The 26581-nt window shown below is 34.3% G+C and overlaps 1 protein-coding gene across 6 annotated transcripts in view; it reads left to right on the forward strand.

Moving 5' to 3' along the window:
• The first annotated feature begins 226 nt into the window (after positions 1 to 226).
• The window catches only part of UGT2A2 (UDP glucuronosyltransferase family 2 member A2), a 67870-nt gene continuing 41515 nt past the window's right edge, over positions 227 to 26581 (forward strand). Inside the window, exons 1-2 of one of the 6 annotated variants that reach the window (XM_082726364.1) lie at positions 227 to 259; positions 4684 to 5455. In XM_082726364.1, the coding sequence (XP_082582490.1) occupies positions 4699 to 5455 (757 nt within the window). In that variant the 5' untranslated portion in view covers positions 227 to 259; positions 4684 to 4698. Of the gene's footprint in view, positions 260 to 4683; positions 5456 to 9994; positions 10049 to 11930; positions 12248 to 14421; positions 15176 to 26581 lie in introns of those variants that run through there. The other 5 variants (XM_082726366.1, XM_082726369.1, XM_082726365.1 and 2 more) reach the window with 5 other exon arrangements.

The raw sequence follows: 26581 nt of genomic DNA on the forward strand, positions 1-26581 counted from the left end.
GGGTGGGGGAGGGTGAAGGGCTGCAAAGGCAATGCTTCATGCAAATAGTTGCCAGAAAACCAATAGAAGGGAACACCATTAACACCAGGTTAATCTACTTAATAATGTAATGGAAGTGGAATGTGAGTAAACAAGTCTGTTCAATCTCTTCTTTAAGATCACATTTCTCACCATATTATGTTTACCCAACTAGCATCTATTTAAATTCAACTTTCAAATAGCAAATGAGTGTTATTAAGGTTCTGGCTGAAAACTTCAGGTAAGAAATTTAAAAACCTTATGACAAGTAATATAAAAGCAATGTATGATGTATATTTGGATTTATATTTTCTTCTAAAAGAAATATCAATCATTACAAGGTTGTGGGTTAAATTTTAGCTTGTTTCATTACTTTAAAAAAGTATTTCTATTTTTAAATAATTTGGGTTCCCCCCACCAGGTGTTATACTTAAGAATAATTTGATATTGAGGGAACTGTTCTATTGAGCAGTAAGGTGAATGCTTTATCCCAGTGTGAGCTCATTGGCTTCTTTAATTTTTATGTTTTAAAGATTTTACTTATTTATTTGAAAGAGAGAGCATAAGCAGGGGGAGGGGCAGAGGGAGAAGCAAACCCCCCGATGAACAAGGAGCCCAATGCCAGGCTCAACCGCAGGACCTGGGATCATGACCCAAGCAGAAGGCAAACACTTAACCAACTGAGACACACAGATGCTGGCTCACTGTCCTCTTTAAAGGTTTATCTATTACCTTTAGTTCCTACAGTGGAAAATTCATTTGGTCCTTCACTAGCTAACACATAAAGTGAATACAGAGAGTATTCAAAAAATACAAAAATGATTCTCACAAGTGACTACTATAGTCTTTAAGAGAGCACGGTATAATAAGAATCAATATGTCATTATTTGGTGGGTATTTTATTTCTTAATGTTGTGTAATGGATTTTTTATGTCTATATGTTTTATATTTATATATTCTAAATTTATATATATCAAATAAGCTTTATGCAAAGTCAAATTTATTTATTTAAAAAGGGATATTTAAAGTTTCTGTAAAGAAAATCCTGACGTAAAAGCAATAACCAATAATGTAAATACTATGTATGCCCCCTTTTTGTTCAGTTAATTGAAGCATCTTTTATTATCATGACCTAGGATAAAAATATTTGTATATAGTAACTTCTTTTTAATTACATTAGCTTTTCCTTTGAACTCATCAGATTCCATTAATACATTAGTCATATTGTTAGCTATAGTCTCCAAAAATTTTTTGGAGAGAGTAGATTACCATTTCTGTGATCCTAGGGTCAGAATAATTAAAATCACGTTTTTAGTTTTCAGAAAACAACCTGTTTAAGTCTTTATAGCCCATATAATTTCTTCATTTAGCTTTCTATTAAATTTAAGAACATAAATCAAAAATTAAACTTCAATAGTTTGAGAAGTTTCTCAATACTATTCCATTATTGAGGTCCTTTCTTAAAAACCAAAGTTTATTTATGATATAACACTGGTTTCCATAATGCACATCGCTCATCACTCATGTCCAGTCACTTCAAACTCCAAGATAAGCATCAAATACCACATCTGTAATGAAAACTTTCCTATCTTTACCCCCCACCTTCAACTTCCAAACAACAGAAAGCAATCTCTTTAAGAGCTGTGATGGTTTTTACCTGTGTCATTTCATCTGAAGGCACCTGTCATTTTCTCTAGTTAGGAGAAAGAATTAAATGAGGAAGACAATAGATTTTAAATATGTCTTTTATTTTGGCACTATGCTTGTAGATTAATCAATATTATTTTATTCATTTAAATATAATTTTTATCTTATATACTGTTTATATTATTACATAATTTGTAGTAGTTATTGAATAGTTATGCATTTTATATATTAATGAATGTTTTATTATTTATCTTGTATTATTTAATACTCATAAAAGCCTTTTGGATTGTTTCTAATTTCTATTTGATAGATGAGAAAAGTGGGTCTCATCAATATTAAGTAGCTTAATGCTAAATTAAAATTCTTTGTTTTTGATTCTTTTTTTATTAATTTTTAATTTTTTATAAACATATATTTTTATACCCAGGGGTACAGGTCTGTGAATCACCAGGTTTACACACTTCACAGCACTCACCTAATACCTAAATTCTTATATTATCATGCTGACTTAATACTATGCTGATTTTTACTGTAGTTACATATGTAATTATCTCCACTGAGAGCATAAAATAGATGTAAGAATTATCTCTTTGGTTCATCTTTCACTTAGCTGTGAGTTTTCTGTCTAGTAGGCACCCAATAAACCCAAATAAACTGAACAAAGACTATATTTTAATTGCTTAAAACTGAATCTTTTCTCTTGTAGTGAATAAAATGAGTGTAATAATAGTCAATTGTTACTAGTGCTTCATTCTAGTGAGTCACAACAACTGTTTTAAAGTATCCTGGCAAGTAACTCTGAATCAGGCTGACACGAGCAGCCAGAAATTTTGTGCATACTATAACATTTTAGTATATGGAGCCTTGAATTGAAATCCATACCATGAACTATATGATTACTCTGCCGAACTCTGAATAGTACTTTGTAAAAGTTAGTAACTATTTTAAAGAAGCAATCAGGGTTTCACTATAGATTATCTTTGGTGATAGGGGAGCTCAGAAAAAACATCACTAAAAAATACAAGATTTCTAATTTCAACAGGTCTATTAAAAAAAAAAAAACTCCATGTATACATGGACATATGCATACATATGCACAATTTTCAGAGATTATTTTACTCCTGATTTGTCCTACATTACCCAGTGTGAGTTACACAAACTTTTTTTTTAAATTTTTTCAATTTATTTATTTTCAGAAAAACAGTATTCATTATTTTTTCACCACACCCAGTGCTCCATGCAATCCGTGCCCTCTATAATACCCACCACCTGGTACCCCAACCTCCCACACCCCCGCCACTTCAAACCCCTCAGATTGTTTTTCAGAGTCCATAGTCTCTCATGATACACAAACTTATAGTGTGCATTTTATATGTGTCAGCATGTTTGGGGTACTTTATGGTTTATAGGGGTAGACTCCTTACAACTGGTAAGGAGACATGATAGACTCTGATAGGACAATGAATCCTAGTGATTAATACAGTAGACTCTGGGAGCCAAAGAGCCTAAAGACTACTACTACCATTTTTTTTCTTATTCTACTTTGGCAAATTACTAAACTTCTTTGAGCAATGGTTTCTTCTTTGATGTGAGAATATAGGATCTATTTCATTGAATCTTTTTTTTTTAGTGAGAAATAAATGAACTTAACATGTAACACACTTTGCACAATGTCTGACACACAGTAAGGGCTTAATTAATACTAGAAATTATGAAAGGTTTGGTCTAAATATCTCATAGTTGCTCCTCACACAGACCAGCTGGCTTTTGAACGGCACTTTACACAGAAGAAAGGTTGAATTAGCAATTCTCCTCAAAGACCTCCTATTGATTAGTAACATTAACATATATACTTACAAAACAGTTTAGTCATTTATTTATAATTTTTTCTCAGTGATTATTAACACAAAATATTTTCCTAAAAATGGGGTACCTGGGTGACTCAGTAGGTTAAGTGTTTGCCTTTTGCTCAGGTCATGATCTCAGGGTCCTGGGATTGAGCCCCCACATTGGGCTCCCTGCTTCACAGGAAGCCTGCTTCTCCCTCTCCCACTCCCTCTGCTTGTGTTTCCTCTCTTGCTGTGTCTCTCTGTCAGATAAGTAAATAAATAAAGTGTTTAAAAAAAATAAAAATTAAAAAAATATTTTCTTAAATGTATTATTAAAGTAGTAATAAAAATTACACTTTCTCTAATTGCTAATACTTCACATTTTTGTAAATATTTTCTTTGCAATAATCTTATCTATGAAGAACCAGTTACTACAGGGATACCTGGTGGCTCAGTGTGTTAAAGAGTCTCCCTTCAGCTCAGATCCTGATCCCGGAGTCCTGGGATCAAACCCTGCATCAGGGTCCCTGATCAGTAAGGAACATGCTTCTCCCTCTCCTCCCTGTACCCATTCTTACTACCTCTGTCTGTCTCTCTTTCTTTCCAATAAATAAATACATAAATAAATAAATAAAATCTTTTTTAAAAAAGAACAAATTACTACTCTAATAACATTTAATTGTTGCTAATGACATTGTACTAAATGCATTAAATATTGGAAAATCTATAGCCTTGGTATGTCTACATTTCTGAGCAAGTTCTGACCTAACCTGGTATTTCAATACCCAGGACTGAGTGTAGAGTTAAGATATAGAGTGACTTCAAGGAATTTAATAGTAAGAATTTCACAATTATGAGATGCAATGAAAGGTTTAAAGGCTCGTGTTTAAGAAAATGAGTTAAGATATAGAGTGACTTCAAGGAATTTAATAGTAAGAATTTCACAATTATGAGATGCAATGAAAGGTTTGAAGGCTCACGTTTAAGAAAACGATCAGAGAGTGAGAATCATAACCCAAGCTAAAGCAACAGGTGGAGAAGTAAGACACATGTTACCCCAAGCCTGTAATTATCATAAAATAGGTGCTACCATGGGTAATATCATTTGGTCAAGAGAAGGCTCTTAAGGGTATCAATTGTTCTGAATCAAAACTGAAAAATAATTTTCCTTTTCTTTTTGCTTGAAAAGCAGAGAGATTCGTTTATGTCACATTTCATCAAGTCTTCTACATCAAGATACATCATGTTAAACAAGAACATTCTGCTGTTTTCTCTTAAGATTAGTCTCTTAGGAATAACTCTTGGTGGCAATGTTCTGATTTGGCCAATGGAAGGGAGTCATTGGCTGAACATTAAGATAATTATAGATGAATTGATTAAAAAAGAGCATAACGTGACTGTCTTAGTTGCCTCTGGTGCACTTTTCATCTCACCGGCCTCTAAACCATCTCTGATGTTTGAAATATATAAGGTGCCCTTTGGCAAAGAAAGAATAGAAGGAATCATCAAGGACTTTGTCTTGACATGGATGGAAAATAGGCCATCTCCTTCAACCATTTGGAGATTCTATCAGGAGATTGCTAGAGTTCTCAAGGACTTTCACATACTGTCTAGAGAAATCTGTGATGGTGTTCTCAAAAACCAAAACCTGATGGACAAGCTGAAGAAAAGCAAATTTGAGGTCCTAATATCAGATCCAGTATTTCCTTGTGGTGATATAGTAGCTTTAAAACTGGGAATTCCATTTATGTTCTCCTTGAGGTTTTCTCCAGCTTCAACAGTGGAAAAGCATTGTGGGAAGGTACCATTCCCTCCTTCCTATGTACCTGCTATATTATCAGAACTCTCCGACAAGATGTCTTTCACTGACAGAGTAAGAAATTTCATCTCCTACCATCTACAGGACTACATGTTTGACAGTCTTTGGAAATCATGGGATTCCTACTATAGTGAAGCTTTGGGTATGTGATTTTTTAAATTAATATCCAAATTTGAACAGAGTTTTGTATCACCTCTTAATTTCCCTGTAGTTTTTTTTTTCAATCCCACATATTGATAAACTATCCATTAGTATCATTTGAGAACAGGAAGAAAGATAAAAAACAATATGCTTTGTAACTATAGTGTGTTGTTTTCCAATTTTATGGACTCAAAGATACCAGCTAAGTTCTTTCATGGATGACATATAGCAAGTTTTAAAACAGGACTGAATTCTCATTCAGATATTGCATTGATGATAGAAATTGCCTAGAAATTTCAGTGGTGAGTAGAGAAAGCTGGAAGAGATTAGACTTCCTATAAGTCCATTACTAATAAAGACGTATGTGTGTGTGTGTTTAAAAACTTACATGAGTATGGATAATCTCTGATCATTGTTTCATTGTTCATATATTTCCTACTGTTTACTAGGTGCCCCCTAGGTAGGGAAGTTATAAAAAGGACTAAGATGAAGATCCTGACTTCAAGAATTTCAGTCAAGCAGAGAAGTCATACAAGAGAGGGAATATTTACAGTATGAACAATGTGGGTAATGAAAATATGTATAAAGAACAGAGAGTATAAAAGAGTTGGACAGAATATAATAGGAGAGAGTGACATTCTGAGAAACTAGAGTTGAGGTGATACACAAGAAAAAATTTAAAGAGTTAATATGAATCTTTCTGCAAAACCAGGGTGGAGAAAGAAACTGTCCAATGTGGAATCTGAAAGTAGTATTATGTGTGCTGGGTATTACTGATGATTCTTTATTTATAAAGGTCAAAGTGCAAGGTGGGGGGGTATGAGAAAGAACAATGAAGATGTCAGGCTTGCAAAACTGGTTAATTCAAATAAGTATTTTCAAAGTCTCTTGTATGTCATGCTAAGCATTTTGGTTTTTGTCTACTAAACAACTGAGAACAGTTTAAAGGGATGTACTATAACTAGATTGCATCTTATATACAATATCTGGATAGATGTGGACCTGGTGTGAAAAGATGTTAGCTTATAAGCTTCTACATAACTCTAGGAAAGATGTGGTAAGAGCATGTACTCGTGAAGTAGCTTGTAAGTGGAGAAAAATAATGCAGACGAGACTCCCATAGTAAGGCAATCAGGAGCGCAGGCTCTTGATAAAGAATTTCCACTTACAAGTGTATGACCATGGAGAAGCAATTAATTCTCTTTACATCTGCATTTATTCACCCCATCTCTAACAGAGCTACTATAAGGACTAAATTAGTTAACATATAAAAGGATCTTATAATACTGTCTAGGAGCTAGAAACCATTTAATTTGCTTTAGCTGTTTATCATGAAAAATTAATAAAAGCTAATGGCTTATTGGTTAGGACATGTTAAAAGGCATGAAGAAGAGATTAAGATGGTTTCTTTGGGGGGTTATAATTGGTATATAATATATTATTTTCTGGTGTAAAACATAATGATTCTATGTATGTATATATAACCATATGATCACCGCAGTAAGTCCAGATAACACTTGTGACCGGACATAATTACATTATCTTTCCTTGTGGTGAGAACTTTTATGAGGTACTCTTTTAGCAACTTTTGAATTTACAATACAGTGTTAACTATAGTCACCAAGCTATTTATTACATCCCCAGGATTTATGTATGTTGTAACTGGAAGTTTGTGCCTTTAGACCTTCTTCATCCATTTCCCCCACCCCTACCCTCCACCTCTAGCAACCACCAATCTGTTCTCTGTATCAGAGTTGGGGTGCTGTTTGTTTTGTTTTGTTTTGTTTTTTTGCATATTCCACATATAAATGAAATTATACATTGTTTGTCTTTCTCTGACTTATTTCACTTAGCGTAATGCCCTCGGGGTCCACCCACATTACCATAAATGGCAGGATTCTCTTTTTTATGATTGAATAAATAATTATTATAATTTATAATTTTAATCTCCATTGTAGATAAAAATAATGCTGTAATGAACATGGGGACATAGCTATCTCTTAGAAATAGTGGTTTTGTTTTCTTTGGGTATAGTCTAGAAGTAGAATTACTGGATAATATGATGGTTCTATTTAATTTTTTTAGGAATCTCTATACTGTTTTCCATAGTGTCTGTGTTCGTTTATACTCCTATCAATAGTGCACAAGGGTTTCCCTGTTTCCACATCCTTGCCAATACTTGTTGTACCTTGTCTTATAACCATTCTAATAGGTGTGAGTTCATTAACAACATAGGAAACAACAAATGTTGGTGGGGATGAAGGGAGAGGGGAACTTTCTTACACTGTTGGTGGTAATGGAAAATGAGACAGCCACTTTGGAAAAAGAGTATGGAGGTTTCTCAAAATGTTAAAAATAGAGCTACCCTATGACGAGCAAATGCACTACTGAGTTTTATCCAAAGGGTACAAAAATACTGATTCAAAAGGTCACATGCACCCTGATGTTTTAGCAGCATTATCAACCATAACCAATAGCCAAATTATGGAAAGAGCCCAAATGTCTGCATGTGTGTTTGTGTGTGTGTGTATGTATGTACATATATATATGTATGTGTGTGTGTGTGTGTGTATAAAACTGAGCCATCAAAAGGAATAAAATATCGCCATTTACATCAACATGGATGGAGTTAAGAGTGTATCATGGTAAATGAAGTGAGTCAGAGAAACAAATGCCATATGATTTCACTCATACGTGGAATTTAAGAAACAAAACAAATGAACATAGGGGAAAGGAAAAAAAGAGAAGGAAACAACCCATAAGAGACTCTTAACTACAGAGTCAAAACTGAGGGTTGCTGGAGAGGAAATGGGCAGGGGATGGGCTGAATGGGTGATGGGTATGAAGGAGGGAAATTGTGATGAGCACTGGGTATTATATGTAAGTGATGAGTCACTGAATTCAACTCCTGAAACCAATATTACATTATATGTTAAATAACTAGAATTTAAATAAAAACTTTTAAAAGTCAATCAATAAATAACAGGTGTGAGATGATATCTTGTGGTGGTTTTGATTTGCATTTCCCCAATGATGAGTGCTATTGACCCCTATTCATGTACCTGTTGGCCATTTGTTTGTTCTTTGGAAAAATCTCTATTCATGTTCTCTAGCTTTTTTTTTTTTTCCCTGCTATTGAGTTATATGAGTTTTTATATACTTTGGATATTAATCTCTTATAAGAAGTATGATTTGTAAATATTTTCTCCCATTTGGCAGGTTGCCTTTCCGTTTGTTGATGGTTTTCTTTGCTATGTAGAAGCTTTTTAGTTTGATGTAGTTGCTCTTGCTTATTGTTCTTTTGTTATCTTTGGTGTCAAATCCAAAAAATCATCGCCAAGGCGGATGTCAAGGAGCTGACCACCTTAAAGTTTCAGGTCTTATTGATCAAGTCTTTAAATCATTTTCAGTTTGTCTTTGTGTGTGGTGTAAGGAAGTGATCCAATTTCATTCTTCTGCATGTAGCTGCCCAGTTTTCCACTTATTAAAGAGGCTGTCCTTTCCCCATTGTGTGTTCTTGGCTTTTTATAATGACTTAGTTGACCATATAAGTGTGGTTTCTTTGGCAAGGATTATTAAAAGAAGCATTAATTGTGGGGCGCCTGGGTGGCTCAGTGGGTTATGCCTCTGACTTTGGCTCAGGTCATGATCTCAGGGTCCTGGCATCCAGTCCCATGTCTGGCTCTCTGCTCTGCAGGGAGCCAGCTTCCCCCTCTCTCTCTGTCTGCCTCTCTGCCTGCCTGTGATCTCTCTGTCAAATAAGTAAATAAAACATTTTAAAAAAAGAAGCGTTAATTATAATTGGCTCATCATCTTCTCTGGGTATGCTAAGTACTTGTCCCCAAATTCAAAAATTTATGTTTACCTCCTGGGATATAAATGAAAACTGAACTGTTCTGTTATTCAGAGAAAATAAGTATAGCTACTACATTGATTATAAACTAGCTTACAAAGGTAGAAGTGAATGGTCAATATTCTAGGGCTAAAACTGGATCTCTAAAAATGAAGAAAAATGATGAAGAAATGGCAATTTTATGAAGCTGTCGGGATCTGCAAAAACTCTCTAATCTGCTCATAGGTGTAATAAACAAAGATATCTGAATATGTGCAGCATCTCTGTTAATGAAATAGAGGAGCGTATACGTAACACCTTAGTCACGATATAGGTTTGCATTTTTATCTCATTACTTATGTTTTTATCAACGACTTGTCCTCAATCTTGGAATAATAATTATCATGATCACAGTGCTTCTTATTCATATTAGTGACATTATTCCCCAGATAAACCTTCCTCATGCTGGCAGTCTCAGAATCATGTTCCATTGTTTTGTGCTTGTAAGTGAATACTGGTAATGAAACCACACAATTTTTCCCAGTCATAAGACATGAGACTAATCTTTCTTAACAATTTGTTCATGGGAATGTAATGAAGTTTCTAAAAATCTTCTTACCCTCTGATTTTGATAATATCATGTTTCTAATCAAATTACACTCTTTTGACTTAAAATGACTATTTAAGTTTGTTTTATGAACGATATTCTTATTGATGTCAGGGACATGAAGACTCAATGAACACTCATATTCAAAAGACCAGGTAAGAAACAAAAGTACTGAAGTGACAGAGTGATCCATTTTCTTGCAAGCCTTTGTACATGTAGAATGATAAATGAGAATGATAAATGGAACCAACTTTTAAAAATCACTTCTTTCCAATGTATAACTTGATTTTTTTTTTTTTAAATGCTCTAAACAAAGTCATTGCAATGAACCTTTATCCACTCAGGTCTCAAATTGTCACACCTGAGTAAATAAGTAGGACAGCTTTCTGTAAGATTACTTTTCTGCAGTGAAATGCAATAATCTGAGAATGAGTCTTTAATCTCTGCTAATTGCTAGGAATCAGATATTATAATGTCTAAATTATTTCTTTTATTTCAACATTTGGGTATTTGGTTCAAATTCATGGTTCAAAATCATGATAGCAATAACAGTATTTGTTGATTTCTTCCTGTGCACTAGACACTGTAATAAAGTCCATCACATGTTATATCTCTTAATTTTTGCAATGAATTTGTGAAGAGAAAACTATCACAGATGAGATTATTGAGGTTGTGAAATATCAATTGCTAAAATAAAATTATATAGTGACTAGTAGGAGAAAATATTTTCAGATGAAATCCAGATACCAAAACTGCTAGAAAAATTTTCTCTCTTTTCTTAAAATTACGGGTGTAAATCCATTATTCAGAATATTTTAGGTTTAAACATTCTCAGTTACTTTTCCTCTTCCTAGATTTAGCTTTTGAAGTCTGCTGTTTTATTTCTTATTTATATTAAGTTTGCTAACTGGAGTTTAATTGGTTTGTTATCACTAGGAAACTTGCTGTTTCTTTAGGCAAAAGTTTCCATTTGACTGTTGCCTGGGGCGAGTTGCCTGAGGATAGGTATCTGTTCCTAATAGAATTTAAAATGCTGTGTTTAACTGAAAGTAAGAAAAGGCTTCTACAGATTTCAAATATATTTATTTAAAGTTGAAGCAGGTAAATTTTGTTTTCATATACATATTAACAACAAAAAAACCCACCAAATTGGGGAAACATTTAAGAAAAAAAATAATGTAGCATTTTAGTGCTAGTAAAAATATTTATAATCCATAAACATTACCTATTGCTATCAACAGTTTTGTCCTTCGGCCAGTATAGAAACAAATAGCTTTTTTGTGTGAATGATCGTTATATGTTAGATTTATATGAATACATAATGTATTATTATACCTGAATTGTCAGATGATTACTCTCTAAGAATTAACGCTGTCTATAATAACAGACTTTCCCATAAATATATTAAATAGAAAAAAACAACACATCTTCAAAAAATGTTGACTGTAATATTCAGATCTTTACATGAACTAAACACTGATCAAAGGTAATTAACATAAAATAAAGTGCTAGAAATGAAACAAATGTGAATGTGTATATCCCCAAAGTGCTTGATTTCCAGTAGTCATTTTAAAGGAGAGAAAAATGTATTGGGGTTCTTTACCTAAAGAGTACTACATGTTAGTTTAGGACATTTTTCCCCTTCTTTCTTCCCAGTCTTTTTCTTGCTCCTCTATCTTCTCTTCCTTCCTTTCTTCCTCTATTTTTTGATGTAAATCAATTTTGTTTGGTTAAAATCTTTCCAAGGACCTCTGGTAGCATCCTTTTTTTCATAATGACCCATGAGTGGGATGGCAGCCATAAGCATGCCATCCAAGAAGGAATTTGCTATGGGACATGCACAGTTTCAAGGGCACTGTCACTCTTCACTGTCACTCAATGAAAGGGAATGGAGGTGATAATTTTTATGGAAATAATTTTGAATTTTCAGTGTGTATATTTCTTAAAATAAGTCACTTGTGAACCTTGGTACTGAAAACATTGTTAGTAACATATCATTTTTTTAAAAGAGTTTACTTATTTATTTATTTAAGAGAAAGAGAGAGAGCACAAGCAGGGGGGAAAGCAGGCAGAGCAGGCAGAGGGAGAAGCAGGCTCCCTGCAGAGCGAGGAGCTGGACGCGGGACTCGATCCTTAGACCCTAGGATCATGACCTGAGCTGAAGGCACCAACTGAGCCACCCAGACATCCCATAACATATCATTTTTGATGTGCCTCAAGATTGAGCATGACTGACACAAGAGGAACTTGTGGTGTTAGGAATACCTGCACCAAAACTCAGGCACCGCAGAGGACCATTATCTGAGAAGCAGAAGAAAGGAAGTGCATCTAAGTGATAAGATCTGTTTAAATTGGTAGTTTTTAAAGAGTCTGTCCTTACTTTATCATATATAGTTAATGTTTATTGAGCACGGATGATGTTCCAAATAATGTACACAAATTAGAGTTTTTTTTTTTTTTCATTCAGTCCTCACATCTACAAGAAACAGGCACCAACATTCTCTATCATTCTGTAATAAGGAGGCTGAGAAACTTGCCTGAGGATACAATGAAGAAAGTGGTGAAGCATTTGATGCGAGACCCTGAGCTAAAAGAAGATTCTAAAAAGATACTCGGTTAACATGCAATAAAACAAAGGGGAAGAGAAAGTACATCGACTTTTAAGCTTTCAAGAATGCATTAACTAAATGCATTCAAGGAACTAAAAAAAAGTTGAAGCTCTAATGTGAAGCTAAAACTCTAAGCTTACTAAGGAGTTGATTATAAATTTTCAAAAATAGTATGAAAGATGGTTTCCAAGACATCTTTGGGACATCTTTATGGCCTTTGGGATGACCTCCCAGTCCAAGAGACAATGAGAAATTAATTAGCATAGTCAAATTGTAGCCATTCATTGAAATGCTTACAGGAAAAGGAGACATTTAACTTGTGATTTCTGTCCTTTTAATTACAGTATTTGTTCTTATTTTCTCCTTTTAATGGCAACTCTTAGCTTCTTTGAATTCCTTAACTTTTAAAATATGGTTGTCCTTATAGAGTTTGGCATTTACTAAAAATCTCAACAGACAGATATCATTATAGATGTGTCTAACTGGTCATTCTGTAGCTAACCTGTTGGTTTACTGATCAACTTCAGGCAAATTTATTAAACTACATTACTAAACTTTTGCTTTGAACTGAGCAGTTTACAAAGCAACTTTGCAGATATTACTGCTAATCCACAAAGTAATATAACATCACTATCTCTCATTTTTGCATGAAAAAAACCAAGGCTGAAAGGGTCCAGATAATATTCCAGAGTCACAAGGCTTGTAAAAGAATAGTTTTTGAATCTGGGGCAATTGAACTCTAGTGTCCACCTAATTTAAGCTACTACACAGCTCTGAATGAAAAAGTGTGTGACTTCTTGTGGTGCTAGACTCTATCTTCTTGATTTGCATATGAAAATATCATATGAAAGAAAATGAAAAATTCCCTGCAAAGAGGAGATGATTATTAATATGCTTTATCAGAAAAGAAAACTCTCCTCTGACAAATGTGTAAAATTTGTTCTATAATCCAATTAATTTAAAATATCTTGTATTCTTTGAGAAAATCTCTTCTAAGTGAAGGTTGTTTTTAGTTTTTCTTCCTAAATACAGGCCATGGGGAAGTAATAATAATGCTTGTCATTGTGCATTGCCAAAGCTTCTAAAACTTACAAAGATGAGGCATAAGACCGTGAAAATCTAGCAATTCTCAGATGATGTTATGATAATAGTCTCAATTGCCCTACTTTGTAATATGTTTTTGGATATGCAACTCAATATTAATTTCAATATCTATGAAATATAGCAAGTAATGTATGATGCACAAAGCTCTGGAAAGGACTGAATTAGACAATGTATATAAAAATGCCTTGAGGGGCGCCTGTGTGTCTCAGTGGGTTCAGCCTCTGCCTTCGGCTCAGGTCATGATCTCAGGGTCCTGGGATCCAGCCCCACGTCGGGCTCTCTGCTCAGCAGGGACCCTCCTTCCCCTCTCTCTCTGCCTGTCTCTCTGCCTACTTTTGGTCTGTCTCAAATAAATAAATAAAATCTTTTTAAAAAATGCCTTGTAATAAGATATCTAACAAAGTTACTAAAAGTTTTGAGATAGTGGTTTTAGCAGTAACAACTGCTATAATTTTTTGTTTAACATAATTTTAGGAAAGATAAATTAAAGACACATTTTATAATTATTTATAACTTATATATATTATATATAATTGTACATATATAATTATATATAATTTATAATTATTATCACAGACAGAGTACATAGACACCAGGCTCATAACTTGACTTCTTTTGCTTTCAAATAGGACTTGATTTACTTCTGTTGTTAGAATAATAATATTATTGCACATAATGGTTTGAATTATATTAGTTTCCTTTTAATCTATAGATCAAGTGACTTATGAATGAGTATACCCATCACATTAAACATCATTTATTTGAAAAAATAATCTACCTAAATAAACTTTGAAAATTTCTTTTTATCTTAAAAGATCTACAGTAGGATGGTTTTCATAATGGATATCACCATGCCTAAGAAGTTTGTCCAGCTGCTGGTTTTCAATTTGACTTTGACTCAAATTGTTCTAAGTGGAAATGTGCTAATTTGGCCAACGGATGGTAGTCATTGGTTAAATATTGAGATCATTCTAGAAGAGCTGATTCAAAGAAATCACAATGTGACTGTACTGGCTTCATCAACAACTCTATTAATCAACTCTAATCCTGATTCTCCCGTGAATTTTGAGGTGATACCTGTCTCCTATACGAACAGCAATATAGATTCCTTAATTGAACATATGATAATGCTGTGGATGGACCACAGACCAACTCCTCTCACACTCTGGACTTTCTATAAGGAACTAGGAAATCTTCTAGATACTTTTTTTCGAATCAATATACAAATCTGTGATGGAGTATTAAACAATCCCAAGTTAATGGCAAGACTTCAGAAAGGTAGTTTTGATGTGTTAGTAGCAGATCCAGTAACTATCTGTGGGGATCTGGTTGCTCTGAAATTAGGAATTCCATTTGTATACACATTGAGGTTCTCTCCAGCCTCCACAGTTGAGAGACATTGTGGGAAAATCCCAGCACCTGCCTCCTATGTACCCGCAGCTTTGTCAGAGCTCACTGACCAGATGACCTTTGGTGAGAGGGTTAAAAATACTATCTCTTATCCTCTGCAAGACTACATATTTCAGTCCTACTGGGGAGAATGGAATGCATACTACAGCAAAGTTCTAGGTAAGTCTCTAAAATATTCTCTTATTAATGTCTCCAGATACCCCATTTATTCTTGTTAGTAAAACAGTACATGGTTTCTGTCCCACCGCACATGCCAGGCTAAGGTAAATATACTTACTATAGATAATAGTCTCATACAAGATGAGTCTTTTTGGATAAATTTCTTAAAAGTGTAATGGTGGTATTAATATTAATGATAGTGCTTCACTGCAAATAAACTTGTCTAAATATGGATTTAGACAATGAGTAAATCAGTCTTCAAATATAAACGAAAGTGCCTTTACTTGGATGAATTACGGTACTGCGAAAAAATACCTGGCAAACGTTTTGAAGCCGCATGATTTCCTTTCCCTCCTTCATTCCTCATTCTTTTCTTTGTCTGCAGAAAACTTCATAAGCCTAGGATTAAGCATTAGAAACCTGTTTAGAACCTCCCCCATTTCTCACTATCTCCCTGTCCTGAGGCTCCTCGGGTGTTGGGTGTTAGACCAGCTTAATTTCTCTGTATCCTTGGGTAATCCTCAAGTTTCCTTGCCTCACACATTCCTATGAGGATCAAGTAAATTATGCAAACAGCTCCGGACGGTTGTTTATCTTTCTGATTCTCATGAACCTTCCTTCATTTTTCTATTTTCTTCTCTCCTGAAGTTTTTTTGTTTTTTCTTTAGATTTATTAGTCGTAAGCACCAGGTATATTAATTAACAGCGGAAATTAACCGTTGATGCTACCAATGGTACTTTCTCACAAAGATCATATACAAAATGCTGTCCTTTACATACCTTTCAGCCCGCCTCCCTCCCACTCTTAATTTTCCTGTTTTTCTCCTTCCCCTCTTCTCTCCCTCCCTTCCCTTTCTTCTATGCTTTCTTTGTATAAAAATAAAAGTACTCACTGAACACCAACTCCTTACCTGCCACTTTTCTAGGTACAGTTGACAAAACGGATCAAAATCTTTTTGATTTTTTTACTACATAGGGTCTATCACAGTAGTGTATATGCTATGCATATATGCTATGTAGTAAAATAAGAGGAAGAGGGTTACACTTTTAAATACAGTGGCTAGGGAAGGTCTCAAATGGTGACATTCAAATGAAGACCTGAGGGCAGTGAGTGTGAGAGCCACTGGGATCCCTGGAGGAAAAGCATTATAGACATCCATAAGGGCAAATGGAAGGATCTGTGGCAAGCCATAGAAGCAGGAATAGCCTCACTGTGTCGTGACCTTAATCTTACATTTCACAAGCAGAATTTGTGTATATATTTTTTCTTTCCTGGATTTTGGAATATTCTTCACCTGATTTTTCATCACTTAAACTTTTAAATTTCTTCATGAAGTTGTCTAGAGGGAAAATGTTAAACATACCACACATATGTAAATAAAGCATATGCAAGATAATTAAAATTTGTAGATACATTTAAAGACATGAATTTTGAAAGTAAAATGTGTTTTTATACTCATTATAATGTCACTTAACTATATTTTATTTTTCTTTGGACTCCAAATTTCATAAGCCTCAATGACATATTTTGATTTAAATTTAGATTTTTTTTTCCCAACACATTTGAAATCTGTCCTATAATAGTTGTGTCTGCCCATAGATGCCCACATACCAACTACTGCAGGTATTGAGTGAGATAACAGTCTCTATTCCTTAAGAGGATTACAAAAAGTAAGATAGTGAAGGTTCTTGGAAAGCACATGAGCATCTGGGTTCAAGTTCCATTTGCTGTGTAATTTCAGGCAAGTGATTTAAACTCTGAGTCACAACATTTCTACATTTTTAAAAGGGGGCAATTATTCTACTGCACTCTTTGGGATGGTCATATGGTATATGGGTATGCTATGTCAGTTATAAGGAATTGTACTTGTGTTAAATGTTGTTTACAGCAAACTACATAAGAACTCTGAAATGACAAAAGCCCAGGGTTTGAAGCTTACTAAGTAGTCAGTACAGATAAGCAAAGAATAAAGAGCCTCTGGAATGTACTAACTCCAAATTATATAATGTATGGAAAGCCTTTGTAAAACAGAATGTTCTTGTCTTCTCATTTTCACAGGATCATGACCTAGTTTCAGAAATCCTACGTGCTGAGAAATTAGATATCATATTTATTTTAATCCTTTATACTCCTCATGTCCTCATGTTACTCAACATACTTGAACTAATAATTGTCTTGCATATTTTATTTCAAATTGAAGTTTTGGGAATATAATAATCCAATTTGTCTTTGATTGCAATTACAGTCTTAAAGTATTAAGGACACCTGGTAGCTGTAAACTGAGAGTGAAGTAGGTCAGGTACCTTCCATTTGATATTATTAGCAAACAGAGGAGAACACAGGAAATTTAATAACATCAGACCTCAGGGGAGTTTCCATCTCCATATTTATTCTTTATTTCTCTGGGAAAAATCAACCAGAAAAATAGCATGTTTAAGTGTGGTTAAGAAAAATCCCAAATATCTATATTAAAGGAAATAAATAAGTTAGAAGAAAATAATCTAACTGCACTGGTTAAAAATCCTGTTTTGCTTGCCATGGAGATCTTAAATTCTTTGGATGAAGCAAATAAAATTCATAATTCAATTTTAAATGTGCTTCTCACACCTAATGGAGCAGGCCTATCTGGAAATATGGCAATCATTACTATTCATATAAGGGAGTGAATCTCTAATTACTCTTGTTCAAGCCCAGCGTTCTGCAAGGTACCTTCAAATTGTACTGGACTCGAGCTCTCCAGCCTCTGAGCGATCTGCTGACTGGCACATAGCTAGTTCTAATGTGGATAGGATTTGGGACTTGCCTTCACTACAGCAATAGGACATGCCTTCACATAAGGCTTCTAATTCCTTCTCACATGCAGTTTTCCTGGGGTCAGTGCTGTAAGGTTTTTAAAATTCTGTGTAACCTATCTTTTGAAGTAAGACCTAAATCCTAATTTTATAGCTTACTGAAGTTTCACAGCGCGAACTTACCCATGCAACCAGCACCCAAATCAAGAAACAAAAAATTATTCCCATAGTGCCTCTTTCTCCTCACACCAGTCCCTACAACTCCTGAAAATAATCACTTGACTTCTAAAACTACAGATTAATTTTGCCTGATTTTTAACTTTGTATAAATGAACCACACATTGTGTACTCTTTTGTATTTTGTTTCTTTTGGTGAATGTTTTTTATATTCACCCAAGTTGTTGCATAGAGGTATAGTTTGTTCATTCTCAGAGTTATGTAGATTCTATTGAATTAACATACTACATTTTATTTATCCATTTTGCTGTTGATAAACGTGTAGACTATCCTGGTCTTGGCTATTTATGATAAGCATTGCTATGAACATTCTTGTACATGTCTTTTGGTAAATATGCTTGTGTCATTCTAGGTGATAGAGTATGCATTTATTTCATTTTAATACATACTGCTAACATCCAGTTTCTCAAGTTGCTTGTGCCAATCAATAATTCCATCAGCCATTTACTAGGATTCCCATTGTTCTTCATTCTCACTAACACTTAGTATTTATTATCTTTTTGCGTTTTGAAAAAATTATAGCCATGCTATTGATGTGTAGAGTCATCTCGTTTTTATAAAAAGATTAGGAGCTAATTTATCCATGGTGAAAGGAAATGCATTAGGTACACAGTGTGATTTGTTTGGTCAAATGTATATATTTCTTTAACCAGCACATCTAACAATTTCTGGGATCCTTTTTCTAAAAAAGCTGCTCTCCAGACCTTTTTAAAGTCAATAATTCCTACCACTTAGTTTTTGTTCTTCAGTCTGATTCGTTTCCATTTTCCTTTTGTGGGCTTTTAAAATTCATTCTCTAATAAATTTAACTCTAAAAGTAACATGATTACATTGTCACTCATGTTCAGTTTGTGCTTCATCAAGCAGCTATGATCTAGCTCTATTCAGTGATTCTGCAGCCAATGCCCTTGCTAATTGTACCATTTTTGTTATTAACTTAGTAAATAGCTACTTTTAACTATACACCTATGAAGAGCTTTCATTGGTACAATGCATACATTATTACTAATCCAATACACAAGCCGAAAATGATCCTTATCTCTTACCTTGGAGCCGTCAAAATTCAGAAAGATTAAGCGACTTTGATAAAATCACCAAATATGTAACTGAACCAGAGAAGACCCTATGTATATTGAATCCACTACATAAAGAAATTCACATTCCCAGCAATAATGACCAGTCCATAATTTCCAGGATTTTAATTTGAGAAGTCACAGATAGGGAAAAGAAAAAAACAAATCTGCTCATCTCCCATTGTTTGCTTGGTAAGCTGGTATTTCCTGTGAGCATTCTCTCACCCAACTTTCTTGAAGGCACTGCTGTGACATTATTTCAACATTATTATTTCAATTTATAGACTTTTTCTTTTGTTTTTCAAGTTAAAAAATCTTTAAATATTTTGGTGCAAACTGTCTCTTTTGTCACAGAGAATTGTGTGGTCCTGAGTTTTGTCTTTAGGGAATGACATACAAATCCTGAGTACCCTTGGCCTCTCCTGCTTGCTTATAGTATTATAGAAATAATTTTAACTAGCTCTTGAGGAGGAAAAGACTAGAGTTATTTGCATTGGCATACAGTTAAGTGCAACTATTTGGTTTAAACTGACCGAATTTAAATTTTAATTTAAAGTTAAAATTTGCTAAGCACAGACCTGTACCCCTGGGGATAAAAATATATGTTTATAAAGTTAATATTTGGTTTAAATTGACCAATTTTAAATTTAAATTTAAAATTTTAATTGTCACCATTCCAAGGATATATTATTATTTTAAAAGAATCATCCGTGGGTCTTTTGGAGTGTTTACCAATGTTTCTTACATAGGTTTTACAGATTTGTTGTTAAATTTCAGCCAACTGATTTGTTTTGTTGTTGGCCTTATAAATGGGTTCCCTCTTCCTTTTCTTTTCCATTAGTCATAGTTTGTATACATAAATTCTAGTTACCATTCAATTTCAATTTCATATCCTGGTATTTGTCCATATTATCCTATGCTTTACAGTAGTTATCCAGATACATGTTCATTAAACTGATACTAGAAATAAGTTACATCTCCCTTTGTAATTCTTAAGTCACTGGTCACCTTCTCTTGTCTAATTTTACTTCTGATAAAATCAGACTTATTTAATAATAATGAAGATAGTTGCCTTCATCTTTTATTTTCAAATTTAGTTGAAATGACTAAATTTTATTCATTAATTAACTTGCTTGTTTATGAGCCATGTGAAGAAAATATCAATTACTTAATTACTATTACAGTTAGCATTTTCTTTTGTAAATCAGAACTGTATCAAGTTTTGTCAACTTCTTTTTCCACCTATGGCAAGAATTATTTGATTTTCTAGGCAAGTTAATAGATGAATTATATGAATAGATTTCCTATTACTGAATTATTTCTGGAATGATTTTACAATCATTTTTGTATAAATCATTAATATTTTGCTGGATACATTTTTATTCATAGATGAAAGGCTGGATAGAAAGAGAATAAAAAATATTACATTTTTGTGCAATCTCTTGAAGATTTGAGACCCATATTGTAGACAGTTCATGAAAATAACCTTTGTTTCACTTCTTTTTTGTGCTTGTAACACTTCTAAAACTTTTTTATTTTTGCTATTTTAAGGTTTAGTACAATTTTCTGTTCTTTTTTCTCCAGATTTACTTAGATATAATTGACATATACTACTGTGCAAATTTGTGTATAAAGTAATTATTTGATAGATGAATATATTGTGAAATGACTACAACAATAAAGTTAGTTAACACGTCTATCACCTCATATAACTACAGTTTTGTGTGTATGTGTGTTGTGTGTGTGGTAGAATTTACTGTTTTAGCAACTTTCAGATATAGAGTTCTGTTAACTATAGCCATGATGTTGTACAGTATATCTCCAGAACTTATTTATCTTGTAACTGGAAGTTTTTACACCTTGATCACCTTCACCCATTTCCTCCACCTCTCAACTTCCACCCCTGGAAACCACCATTTTACTCTCTGATAAGTTCAGCATTCTTTAGTTTCCATATACAGGTGAGATCAGACAGAATTTGTCTTTCTCTGTTTGATTTGCTTCACTTAGCATAACACTCCCAAGGTTCATCCATGTTGTTGAAAATGGGAGGTTTCCCTTATTTCTCATAGCTAATTTCTGTCCCATTGTGTGTTACGTATATCACAACTTTTTCATTCATCTGACAATGGACACTCCAGTTGTTTCCATTCTGTTGTAAGAATGCTGCAATAACCATGCGAGTGTAAATGTCTTTCCAAGTCAGTATCATTTCCTTTGGATATATACCTAGAAGTGAAATTGCTGGTTTATACAGTATCATTCTTTTAATTTTCTGAGGAACCTCTATACTGTTTCCCACAATGGCTGCATCAGTTTATATTCCCATCAACAGTGCATAGCTTTACAAACACTTTCCTCAACAGCTTTGCCAACACTTATCACTTGTCTTTTTTATAACAACCATTTTAACAAGTGTGAGATGATAACTCATTGTGGTTTTGATTTGCATTTCCTGCAAAACTTATTGATTTTGAGGGGCGTTCTCTGAACCTCCTGAATTTTGATGCTCGTTCCCTTTGCCATATTGGGGAAATTCTCCCCAATAATTCTCTCCAGTATACCTTCTGCTCCCCTCTCTCTTTCTTCTTCTTCTGGAATCCCAATTATTCTAATGTTGTTTCGTCTTATGGTGTCATTTATCTCTCGAATTCTCCCCTCGTGGTCCAGTAGCTGTTTGTCCCTCTTTTGCTCAGCTTCTTTATTCTCTGTCATTTGGTTTTCTATATCACTAATTCTTTCTTCTGCCTCATTTATCCTAGCAGTGAGAGCCTCCATTTTTGATTGCACCTCATTAAAAGCTTTTTTGATTTCAACTTGGTTAGATTTTAGTTCTTTTATTTCTCCAGAAAAGGCTTTTATATCTCTCGAGAGAGTTTCTCTAATATCTTCCATGCCTTTTTTGAGCCCGGCTAGAACCTTGAGAATTGTCATTCTGAACTCTAGATCTGACATATTACCAATGTCTGTATTGATTAGGTCCCTAGCGTTCAGTACTGCCTCTTGTTCATTTTTTTGTGTTGAATTTTTCTGTTTTGTCATTTGTCCAGATAAGAGTATATGAAGGGGCAAGTAAAATACTAAAAGGGTGGCAACAACCCCAGGAAAATATGCTTTAACCAAATTAGAAGAGATCCAAAATCGTGAGGGGGGAGAAAGGGGATAAAAAGAGGTTCAAAAAGGAAGAAAGAAAAAAAAAAGAAAAAAGAAAAAAAAAGAGAAGAATTAAAAAAAAGAAAACACCTAAGAAAAATATAAAAAAGAAAAAATATATATATTAGATAAACTAGTAAAAAATCTTTAAAAAAGAAAAAGGTAACAGTTAAAAAAAAATTTTACCCGAAAGCGAGAAAAAAAAACAAAAAATGAAAAAGAAAACAATTAAATTAACTGCAAGACTAAAAAAAAAAAAGCACAGGGAAAAAGCCATGAGTTCCGTGCTTGGCTTTCTCCTCCTCTGGAATTCTGCTGCTCTCCTTGGTATTGAAACCACACTCCTTGGTAGGTGAACTTGGTCTTGGCTGGATTTCTTGTTGATCTTCTGGGGGAGGGGCCTGTTGTAGTGATTCTCAAGTGTCTTTGCCCCAGGCGGAATTGCACCGCCCTTACCAGGGGCCGGGGTGAGTAATCCGCTCGGGTTTGCTTTCAGGAGCTTTTGTTCCCTGAGCGCTTTCCGTAGAGTTCCGGAGGACGGGAATACAAATGGCGGCCTCCTGGTCTCCGGCCTGGAGGAGCCGAGAGCCCAGGGCCGCACTCCTCAGTGCGCCCTCAGAGATCCGCGCTCAGTTACTCCCGTCTGCCTGACCTCCGGCCGCGCTCCGAGCTCACCGAGCCTGCGACCGGTTCAAGGTAACACCGAGCTGTGAGCTTACTGTCGGCTCTGTCTCTGTAGCCGGCTTTCCCGTTCCAATACCTGCAAGCTCTGCGACACTCAGACACCCCCGATCCTTCTGTGACCCTGCGGGACCTGAGGCCACGCTGACCCCGTGTGGGCTTTGCCCCGGGTAGCCTCTGGAGCGATGTCCCTCAGCGGAACAGACTTTTAAAAGTCCTGATTTTGTGCGCGGTTGCTCCGCCGCTTGCCGGGAGCCAGCCCCTCCCCCCGGGTCTATCTTCCCGTCGCTTTGGATTCACGTCTCTGCCGGTCCTACCTTTCAGAAAGTGGTTGTTTTTCTGTTTCCAGAATTGCTGTTCTTCTTGTCTTCCATCTGCGGATGGATTTTCAGGTGTTTGCAATCTTTAGATAAGCTATCTAGCTGATCTCCGGCTAGCTGAAGCAGTCTCCGCCATCTTGACTCCTCCTCCCTCTTCTTCCCATTTTTTAATTAGACTATTTGGGGTCTTCTGCTGTGAGTCTCATACTTATTTTGAATATTAACCTTATCAGATATGTGGTTTGCAAATATCTTCTCCCATTCTGTAGGTTAAATTTTTACATTGTTTCTTTTTCTGTGCAGGAGCTTTTGAGTTTGATATGGTAACACTTGTTTATTTTTACCCTTGTGTTTTGTGGTTGGGGTGTCACATTCATAAAATCATTGTCAAACCAATGGGTTATTAAGACACTTTGATCCTATGTTTTCTTCTAGGAATTTTATGGTTTCAGGTCTTACCATTTTTACCATTTTGTGAGTGGTGTAAGATAGAGATCGAATTTCATTCTTTGGCCTAAGAATATCTAGTTTTCCTAACTTCATTTATTGAAGAGACTATCTTTTCTCTATTGAGTATTATTCATTTCCTTGCCAAATATTAGTTAACCATATATGCATGGGTTTATTTCTGAGTTCTCAATTCTGATCTAATGATCTATGTGTCTGTTTTATGTCAGTGTCATATAATTTTAATTACTGTAACTTTTAAATATAGTTTAAAATCAGGAAGTGTGCGGCCTTCAGCTTTGACCTTTTTTGGGGATTATTTTGACTATTCAGGATTTTTTGTGGTTCCATATAAATTTTAGGGAATTTATTTTCTATTTCTGTAAAAAAATACCATTGGAACCTTAATAAAGATTACTTTAGGAGAGTGATTGTTTTGGGTAGTATGGACATTTTAACAATATTAATTTGTATGATCCTGGACACAATATATCTTTCCCTTTATTTGTGTCTAATTTCTTTCATCAGTGCATTAAAGTTTTCCATGTACAATTAAAGGTCCAAATGTGAGACCTGAAGCCATAACAGTCCTAGAGGAGAACACAGGTAGTAATTTCTCTGACATTGGTCATAGCAACATTTTTCTAGATATGTCTCCTAAGACAATGGAAACAAAAGCAAAAATAAACTATTAGGACTACATCAAAATAAAAAGCTTCTGAACAGTGAAGGAAGCAATCAACAAAACTAAAAGACAACTTATTGAACAGGAGAATGTATTTGCAAGTGATATATCCAGTAAAGGGTTAGTATTCAAAATATAGGAAGCCCTTATACAACTCAACACCCCTGAAACAAATCACCCAATTAAAAAATGGGCAGAAGACATGAATAGACGTTTTTCCAAAGAAGACATACAGATGGTAAACAGACATATAAAAAGATGTTCAACATCATTCATCATCAAAGAAATGAAAATCAAAACCAGGTGAGGTGACGTATCATTTCATAGGTGTCAGAATGGCTAAAATCAAAACCACAAGAAAAAATTGTTGACAAGGATGTAGACAAAAAGGAACTCTTGTGCATTGTTAATAAGAAAGCAAACTGGCATAACCACTGTGGAAAACAGAATGCAAGTCTCCCAAAAAATTAAAAGTAGAATTACCATATGATCCCATAATTCCACCACTGGGTATTTACTCAAAAAATATGAAAACACTAATCCAAAAAAATATATGCACCCCTATGTTTATTGAAGCATTATTTTAAATTATGTAAGCAACCCAGGCATTCATTAATAAATGAATGGATAGAAACGATGTGGCATACACGTGTGGGCATGTGCACATGCATGTACAAGCGCATACATGCACACACACGCGTGCGCACGCACACACACACTAGAATGTTATGCAGCCATGATAAAGAATGAAATCTTGCCATTTGCAAATATCTGGATGGATCTAGAAGGTATAATTCTAAGTGAAATAAGTTTTTTTTTGTTTGTTTTTGCTAAGTGAAATAAGTTAATCAGAGGACAAATACCATATGATTTCACTTGCATGTAGAATTTAAAAAAACAAAACAAAGTAAGAAAGAAAAAGGATAAAAAAGAAAAAAGAGATTTTTAACTAGAGAACAAACTGATGGTTACTAGAGGGGGATTAATGGGGGGATGAATGTAATAAGTGAAGGGAATTAAGAGTACATTTATCATGATGAGAACTAAGTAATATATAGGATTGTTCAATAACTATATTGTACACCTGAAACTAATATATCATTGTATGTTAACAATACTGGAATTAAAATTAAAAAATAATAAAGTTTTCCATGTACAGATCTTTCATTTTATTAGTTAAGTTTATTCCTAAGCATTTTATTATTTTTGGTGCTGTTTTGTAAATAGGATAAAAATAATTTTTAAAATTAATTTTATTACTATTTTGTTGTTAGTGTATGAAAACAACTTATTTTTATATGTTGATTTTGTATCCTGCAGCTTTATTAAATTCATTCATTAGTTCTAACGGATTTTTGGTGGAGTCTTTAAAATTTTCTATGTATAAAATGTCATCTTCTAGCAGAGAAAATTTTACTACTTCTTTTCTAATACAGGTGTCTTATTTCTTTTTCTTCTCTGACTGCTTTTACTAGGTCTTCCAATACTATGTTGAACAAGAATGCTAATAAGGATGAGAGTTGGTATTCTTGTGCTTTCTAGTCTTAGAGGAAAAACTTTCAATCTTTCACCATTGTGGATGATGTTAGATATGGGCTTGTTATATTTTTCTGTAAAATATTCTGAGTTGAGGGATTTATTTCAGGAGAGTGTTTGGTAATATATATACTTCTTAAAATTTAGACTTTTTCTTTTTTGACTTCTTTCAGTTTTGGCTAATGTTAAATAGATGATAGATAGATAGATAGATAGATAGAAATAGATATATGATAGATACATAGATAGATAGATAATATAATTTCATCCACCCTTAAGTTGTCAAATGTATTTACTTAGAGCAGACTCCCTTCAGAGACCTATGCAAGGCTCCATCTCATGACCATGAGACCATGCCTGAGGTGAAATCAAAAGACAGTTGCTCAACTGGCTGAACCACAAGATGCCCCTTAAGTATCTTCTTTATAGCTACTCTCTTTCATTTTTAAAGGTCCTTTTTATTATGATTTTTCTGCTTTCC

This window comes from Mustela nivalis (assembly GCF_964662115.1).
Source record: "Mustela nivalis genome assembly, chromosome: 4".
Lineage (NCBI taxonomy): Eukaryota > Metazoa > Chordata > Mammalia > Carnivora > Mustelidae > Mustela > Mustela nivalis.